The sequence below is a fragment of the Punica granatum genome, chromosome 5 (genome assembly GCF_007655135.1).
Source record: "Punica granatum isolate Tunisia-2019 chromosome 5, ASM765513v2, whole genome shotgun sequence".
In the NCBI taxonomy this organism is placed as follows: Eukaryota; Viridiplantae; Streptophyta; class Magnoliopsida; order Myrtales; family Lythraceae; genus Punica; species Punica granatum.
In genome coordinates, this window is record NC_045131.1 from 11,862,724 (window position 1) to 11,870,441 (window position 7,718).

General features: G+C 39.9%; 2 protein-coding genes across 3 annotated transcripts; one reads left to right on the plus strand and one right to left on the minus strand.

The window, feature by feature from the left end:
- Positions 1-687: 687 nt before the first annotated feature.
- On the plus strand, positions 688-5,138 carry LOC116208669 (lipase-like). 2 transcript variants are annotated; one of them, XM_031542211.1, is made up of 11 exons: positions 688-885; positions 1,013-1,107; positions 1,740-1,825; positions 2,226-2,291; positions 2,797-2,844; positions 2,958-3,025; positions 3,180-3,252; positions 3,342-3,503; positions 3,848-4,042; positions 4,158-4,246; positions 4,724-5,138. In XM_031542211.1, the coding sequence occupies exons 2-11, from the start codon at positions 1,035-1,037 to the stop codon at positions 4,920-4,922; spliced, it is 1,059 nt and encodes a 352-aa protein (XP_031398071.1). In that variant the 5' UTR covers positions 688-885; positions 1,013-1,034; the 3' UTR covers positions 4,923-5,138. The 2 variants fall into 2 exon arrangements, with proteins under 2 accessions (XP_031398071.1, XP_031398070.1); XM_031542210.1 differs by having other exon boundaries at positions 706-885; positions 1,032-1,107.
- Positions 5,139-5,603: 465 nt separating this feature from the next.
- LOC116208668 (neurofilament medium polypeptide-like) lies at positions 5,604-7,495 on the minus strand. Its single transcript, XM_031542209.1, has 2 exons — positions 5,980-7,495; positions 5,604-5,893 (listed from the first exon to the last, which is right to left on the minus strand). The coding sequence occupies exons 1-2, from the start codon at positions 7,114-7,116 to the stop codon at positions 5,849-5,851; spliced, it is 1,182 nt and encodes a 393-aa protein (XP_031398069.1). The 5' UTR covers positions 7,117-7,495; the 3' UTR covers positions 5,604-5,848.
- Between the last annotated feature and the right edge of the window lie 223 nt (positions 7,496-7,718).

Here is a 7,718-nt window from a genome sequence, read left to right on the forward strand (position 1 = left end):
ATCCATAGTTCGGGGGCAAACTGCATTTATCTCTTTGTTTTTTCTTATTGGTATTTCTCCACAACTCTTTCATTTTTCCTCACCCGTAAACTATTTCCTTTACAAATTGGTCCTTTCTAAATAATGACGGGTAAATGTTACGTGTAGGTCTTATCCTATGTAGAAATACAATATATGTAAAAAAAAAAGGAATATCCTATTTATCAAATGTTAACCTCGGTGTTTATTTATCAAATGCTAATGACAATTGCAAAAAATTAAAATCATTTTTACTCTTGCTCCAGTAGATAGGATAATAACATAAGCCTAATTTGGAAAATAAATTGTAGGAAAATAAATTTTGGAAATTATTTTAAATGAAATATACTTCGGACGAAAGCTTAATTTTCTGGAGCACCCAAGGTAAACCTACCCGAAAAAAAAAGGAAAAAAATATGAATTAAGAATTTAGAATTGGCTATAAAAGAAAATCCATATCCTATTTTCCCACGACAGGAAAAGGCTCCAATTTTCCAGTCCATCCAAATATACCCAGTAGTCTATGATCCTTCTATTTAGAACATTCTCAGTTATCCTCAATTCCATCTGTACCCCCAGATGAGAAGCCCCCATGGGCGAATTTCATGGTAAATTATGGGGAAAACCAAGGGCATTAGCGGAACTTCATCTGACATAAGAATACGGAAATTCTCGCCGTTCTCTCTCTGGTCCTTTTTCTTTCCGTGCCCCGCCCGTTACGCACTGTTCTCGTCAGTCGCCATCCGTCTCGAACTGTTATAACCGCAGAGATCGGACGGAATCCGACTGTTCCGTCCCCGGAGAAATCCCGTCGGCACCGAGTGTGGTCGTAGCTCCCAGCAGTCTTTCTCGATCGACGCCCGCGAGGTGAGTCCCTGATTGGCTCTTTAGATTACCACTTAGACGAAGGACATGCGAGCCCTAGATGGAGAGTTCTGGGCCATCTTTGTTTGCAAAGTGCGGTGTCGGTCTGGTTTCTGACGATGATTTTCAGCGGCGAGCTGTGGTGGCAGGCGATGGAACGGAATGGATGGAGCTTGGGGGGGTTGATTATATTGACGTGCTTGCTGGTTGCGGTTGGAGCGCGAGGTAAGATTAGTTTGTGATCTCAATCTTGTTGCGGATTTGTTCTGTTCGAGCTCAGTTCGATTAGTATTAAGCGTGACGGGTGTGGCGTGTGCTTTGAATCCACTTATTGCTGGTTGATGATTTGCTTTCTGTTCTGTTTGATTTTCAAGGTCAGAATTTCTTCGAGGAAGAGCTAATGAGTTGCTAATACTTGTATTTAAGATGAACTAATACTAGAGCAAGAGGAGTATCTGATGATTTTCCTTCATCTTGACTCTCGAACCAGAAGACCTTGTGGCTATAGCATACCTTGCATCACATGTCCAGTTAGGCTGTTTCGTTTGAATCAATTTTATTGAAATAATGGGGTTTGGGTCATGAATTTACTTGCAAAGCTCTGTCTTTGCTTACAGAAATGAGTTCCTATATTGCTGATTTCGATGCTTTTGTGCACGTCGATTATTGAATTTGGTTTTAGCGCATTATGAAATTGGCACTACGTGGGTGGTTTAGGCTTGACTCTTCTTCCTCAGGACATATTTTCATTCTAAATATATCTTTTGTTGCATTTGCTTTGCAGTGCTTATGTATACCTGTCGTACCATTGTGACTGTTAACATTTTGCTGAATAAACTTTTTTAACCGAATTGCAGAACTTAGGGTGAAGCACCTTGACCTGGATCATAAAGCAGCTTATAATCACACCCTTGCCACTATATTGGTGCAGTATGCTTCTGCTGTAAGTAGAGTTTTGAGTTTCATGACGTATGGTCGGAGCATTCCATCTATTTCCTAATTATAGTGAAATGCTTTCGCAGTCTATCAGCAGGTTCACAATTGATTCACCATTATAACGTCATTTAATGACATGTAGTTGCTTCATTATTTTGTCTCTCTAGTCAAATTTCTTCGTTCTCAACAAATTGGGAAGTCATTCTCGCTCATTTGAGCTATGCATTGGTACTTATCAGTTGCTCTGATTAATAAATTGCTGCTGCCAAGGACTGACTTTTGCTTGAGAATTACGTCTGAAGTTCTCCAGAGATTCATTTTCTCTTAGATTCTATTCCTTATTTGTCAAAAGATATTAAAAATCTAAGGAACATGTTTTAAGCTTTCAGTCTTTATGTGTGTGGCAGGTTTACATATCAGATATGACAGAACTCTTTAGTTGGACATGTTCACGATGTGATGGTTTGACTGAGGTATTCGATGCTCTTGTAATTCTACTTTCTATAATGCCGCTTTAGAAGAAACATTTGTCTTATTATCGTTATTTTTTTATTTTTCTTATTTTAAGAAACACCAATACATACTTGCATCTGACGTCCCTACCAGTCTAACTGTTAAAAAGAATTGCTGTTAGCTAGATAGTAATTGAAGGTTGTTGAGAAAAAGAGAAAAAGAAAAAAAGAAGGTGCATAATGATAGCCAAGTTACCAATAACTATTACATTGATGAATAAAGGGATCATTTTGTGAGTACATTTAAATTGCATACATCTATTCTTTATTTCTTTTGGCTTATAAAATAGTCCATATCATAATTCCTTTATAATTTATGATCCATTGGTATGTAAACTATTTTCTGTTTATTTCATCCTTGTGTCTGTTCTATGCATCCTTGGTTTGAATTCATATACGAGTAATTATATCTGTGACTCCACATCGGAGATCTTGTTTGGTGGCTAATACTTTATATCAAATGCAGGGGTTTGAAATTATAGAGCTGATTGTTGATGTAGAGCATTGCCTACAGGTGAGCAGTCATGGTGCTCTCGGCGATGTTTGGCATTACAAAGCTATCTGATCTAGTTTATATGAAATTAATCTTTTACTTCTATTTTATATTTACAATATTAAGTATTGCAGGCGTATGTTGGGGTAGCTAAGGATCTCAATTCTGTCGTAATAGCCTTTAGAGGAACTCAGGAACATAGGTATGGGTTCTTTTTTCTGATTTACTTTTTGTAAATTTTGAATGTCAAGGCTCAGCTTATCATTTCTGATATTATCTCTAAGCCTTTTTCTAACTCAACTATGTGAAATCACTTCCCTCAGTTGATTGATTTTGAATTTTCATGGGGGTTACAGCATACAGAACTGGATTCAAGATCTGTACTGGAAACAGCTTGATATAAATTACCCCGGCATGCCTGATGCTATGGTCTGTTCTGCATAAAATGAGCTTCGCTTAGATTGTGGATAGTTCTTTTACTGGAGCTAAAGGTTTTTCTTGTATAACTCCCTTTCCAGGTGCATCATGGATTTTATTCTGCTTATCACAACACAACTATTCGGCCTTGTGTTTTAAATGCTGTTAAAACAGCTCAGGAGATGTATGGTGACCTCAACATCATGGTGACAGGCCATTCAATGGGAGGAGCTATGGCAGCCTTCTGCGGACTCGATCTAATGGTAAGTATGGTGTTATTCTCTGTTATATGGTGTCAAGTTTCCCTGAGGACATGCTCTTTCAAAGTGTGGTGTCAGAGTTTTGGAAATAACAGTTGCAATTTGTCACATCCGTTGGAACACAATGGTTGGCACTTTTATTATTTCTTGTTTGCTCTTGGCAGTCCCTTAGGTTTTCTGTTATATAAAATCCTTTGACCAATGTGGAGAGATGCCCTAGGAAGTTGCTTTAGGTTTGGTCTTGACATGGGAAGTTGATATGAATTATGATTTTTTTTTGGTTCTCGTGATTGAGTTTATTCTTGGTTATGTAAATGGCTATGCTCAGTGTGCTTCTCAATCTTCAGGTCAATCATGAAGCTAAGTCTGTACAAGTTATGACATTTGGACAACCTCGTATCGGCAATGCAGTGTTTGCATCTTATTATAGTGAACTTTTACCAAACGCCATTCGCGTTACAAATGATCATGATATTGTCCCTCATCTGCCACCATATTATTCTTGTTTCCCACAAAAGACGTACCACCACTTCCCAAGAGAGGTAAGCTTCTCAGCTTTACATTAGAAATTGAGTAAACTATAAAGGGTTACCATATACTTTTGAATGCTTGATTCGTCTTAGTAATGTTTCTGCTGGTGCCTTCATTTTCTTTCAGGTGTGGCTGCATAATGTTGGGCTAGAAAGTTTGATTTATCCTGATGAGAAAATTTGTGATGGTTCTGGAGAAGATCCTTCATGTAGCCGGTAATATTACCTTAGCTCCATATCTATTAATCTTTAGTGCCCACTACAATGTGGTGTGCCTAACCATATATGTTAATTGGCATAATAATACTTCTAGTAAGTTCATAGTTCATATTTCTCAAACTACTAGAGAATGTACTGAAGCTTAATGCCAAAGAAGGAAAAGGGGGAGAGAGAGAGAGAGAGAGAGAGAGAGAGAGAAATCAATGGAGCATTTTGTGTGGGTCATTCTAAATTTGGTTGCGCCCCCCAATTTATTACTGCTCCTAAAGTGAGTTGGCTTCTGATGACTGCACATTGAGAGACCGACTGTGTGGACAGATACGGGCCAGACATTTCAAAAGATTGCCTGCATGAAATAAAAGCTCTATGAGTCTTGTGGAAAGTTGCACTCTATTTTATAGATGGGACAGAACCTTGATTGCATATTTCAGTATCATTTACCGACAATTGAGTAACAGTGTCAAGTTTCTGCAGGTCGGTGGCTGGGAACAGCATAGCAGACCATTTAGTGTATTATGGTGTTAAGTTAGGTGGCGAGACGTGGGGCTCTTGCAAAATCGTAATGGACCAACGTTTAGCTCAATTTGGGATTCAGGATCTCCAAGGGAATTTTGTCTTGTCGACTTCTTCAACCCTCAAGCCAAGCTCTGAAACCGGGAAGAGTTCGATTTAGGGTTTCATTTGTTTACTTGTACCTCTCCTGCAAGGTCAGTGGGAAGGTCTCCTCTGGAGCTCTACTTCAATGGAAGTGTAAATTTTATAAGCCTTAGGAAAAGTGCGAGACGATTGCATTGACTCGGGCTTTGACTTGGAATGAGGATGTACATATGACATTGGATTATCGTTGTAAATATGGTAAATAATAAATACTTCACTTATTTGAAATTTCTGAGTTTCTTGTGGAACCTTATGATGTTGCTCCTTTCACGCGTATTGCACCTGTTGATTATCTGAACATGCATGTCAAAGTTTAGATTTTCTGTAGTGGCCCCTTTAATATGTCGGAATAACAAGAGAATGTAATGTAATTACTTGCAAGCCGTGATCTGTGAATATCGAAAAGCACTTAAGTTTAAGCTCTGGTATTCTGCAATTATTTGAGCCAAACTTGTAGATGTTGAAAGGTGACCTGATTGTTTCCTCCATTTGGCTCATGCTTGGATCGAACCATTTACTAATCAAATGAAACCAAGGAGTCTGCATTTAGGTTTGCAGGTAGAGGAGTTTGAATCTCGACTGTGGACCGCATCTTTTTTGGCATCAGTTGGTGAAAATCTGAAGTGATGGAATCGTTCTGTTTTAACTTGTTAAGACAAATGACGCAATCCAAAACAGAGGGATGATAAACTAGTGATAGCAGCAATTTTCCAGTTTACTTTTTAGAACACGTTGTGCAATGGAGAGGCAACAACCATGGGCTTTGGTCAATAATTAGACAATGCTATACAATCTGCTGCATTTGCTCTTTAGACCTTACTGAATGATCTCGGTTGATATTGACGGGAGCTACATCTTTTATACTATAACAAATCTTAAAACATAACTTTTGATCATGTTTATGTGATGCTTTTGACATCTCTGTGATGCCAAGTCTTCGTTTCAGGCAGTCTTGTTCTCTTCAGCTGCTGAGGTAACCCCATTCTCCTGCAATGGATCAAATTCCTGTCGTTGGTATAATTTCTTTAGTATGTAATACGTATATTTGATTTGTGGTTACAGGATTCTATTACCTGAGCGGGAGTCGAATCCTTGTCCTCTCCAGCTTTTGCTTCTTGCTCGGCTTCATTGATCAAGTTGTTCTCCTTTGTTTCCTCGAGGGGAGCTTTTTCTTCTTTCTTGTCGGCTTCAGTCGGGTTGTCCTCTTTTGTTTTCTCGACCGAAGCTTTCTCCTCCACGTCCTCTGCTGCCTTTGCAATCTCTCCGGAATTCCTTTCCTTACCCATCTCGTGCCTTGGTGAGTTGTTCTCCGGTTGCCCCTTGGAGCCGACCCCCTTGCTTGCTTCCTCATCTGAGGAGTGATTTGGCAAGTCCCCGCCTATCACTGTTCCTGCAGCTCCTTCCACAGTTTCCTCACCATTAGCAACTCCTCCAGCTTCTTTGGCTTTCACGGTTTCCCCCTTCTCTTCTTCTTTCGGCTGGGAGTCACCAACGACCGATGTTCCTGCAGCTCCCTCCGCACCTTTCTGACCATTAGCAACTCCTCCAGCTTCTTCGGCTTTCGTGGTTTCTCCCTTCTCTTCTTCTTTCGGCTCAGAGTCCCCACCTACCAATGCTCCTGCAGCTCCCTCCACAACTTTCTGACCATTATTAGCAACTTGTCCGGCTTCTTCGGCTTTCTTCATTTCTTTCTTTTCTCCTCCTTTTGGCTCGGGATTTTTTGTTATGGCCTCTACTTCTACCCCAGCGACAGCTCCAACATTGTCCTCTGACTCGTTCATGCTGCCACTCCCCTGTTTTTCTCCTCCTTTATTTTCCTCTTTGGTTTGCAGAACCCGTTCTGGGGCAGCATCGGCGGCGATCAAGTTCGGGACCTTCTGGGTCAAATTCTCCATATTTATGCTCTTCTTGGACAACGCAGGCTTGAATTTCTTGCTGCTGCTTTTTGCGACGCTGCTCTCTGCAGCATTCAATCTCTTGCTGCTGCTGCTGCTGCTGCGGCTGGTGGTGTTTCCTGTGGCAACAGCGTTAAGCTTTGATTTCCCGCAACCCATCGGTTCGAACTTCTTCCAATAATCTGTACTGTCAGAACTCGAGAAATAACAGTAGTGACAATGTGGGATTCCGATTTGTGACTTCCTGTCTTTCCGGTGCTGCGGAAGAACACATAATAAAGCGAAGTTCGGGCAGTGTATTGTTTTTTGGTTCATCGAGTTTCAGTTTCCATGGTTGGGCTGTTGAGCTTTTCTGTGGCTAATGTGAGAAAGCAGCTTCTTCACGGTTAGTGATTAAGGGCTGAGGAGAAACTATTAGGAGATAAAATTGAACAATTAGTTTTTCTTTAAGGAGAAGGTAAGTTTCTTTTGTTTGTTTTTTTTTTTTTACCCCACATTCGATGAATTAGTTGGCTTTGATAAGTTAGGATTGTCATATTAGGTTCATAGTTTTGGTAGTTAAAAATCGGAAATTCCTTTTCCGTATACGATGATCACGATAGATGGTTAGGAGCCAACGAGAACCAGTTTTTCGATGGGTCGAACAGCTAAGGTTGCATACTAAAATTTAATCTGTTTATTCTGGTTTCATACGGAAAGCATCACTTCGCGGTTGGGGCCGTTATTGTTAATATTAATCGAATAGCTAGTCTTCTTTCCAAATAATCACATAGACCAATCTTTAATTCTTTCTTAATCCGAAACAAGACGCACCTTCTCAGCTAAACTAGCAGACCCATAGGTTGATAGATTTCATTACATTTCGTTACAAAGATATAAGAAACACTATGAGCCGTATAATCAAGCATCTTCTAAGA

Coding starts and splice junctions, on each gene's coding strand:
- LOC116208669 (XM_031542211.1), top strand. CDS start 1,035: ATGGAACGGAATGGATGGAGCTTGGGGGGGTTGATTATATTGACGTGC. Junction 1,826..2,225: donor TGGTGCAGTATGCTTCTGCT/GTAAGTAGAGTT, acceptor TGTGTGTGGCAG/GTTTACATATCAGATATGAC. Junction 3,253..3,341: donor CCGGCATGCCTGATGCTATG/GTCTGTTCTGCA, acceptor CTCCCTTTCCAG/GTGCATCATGGATTTTATTC.
- LOC116208668 (XM_031542209.1), bottom strand. CDS start 7,116: ATGAACCAAAAAACAATACACTGCCCGAACTTCGCTTTATTATGTGTT. Junction 5,894..5,979: donor AGGATTCGACTCCCGCTCAG/GTAATAGAATCC, acceptor GATCCATTGCAG/GAGAATGGGGTTACCTCAGC.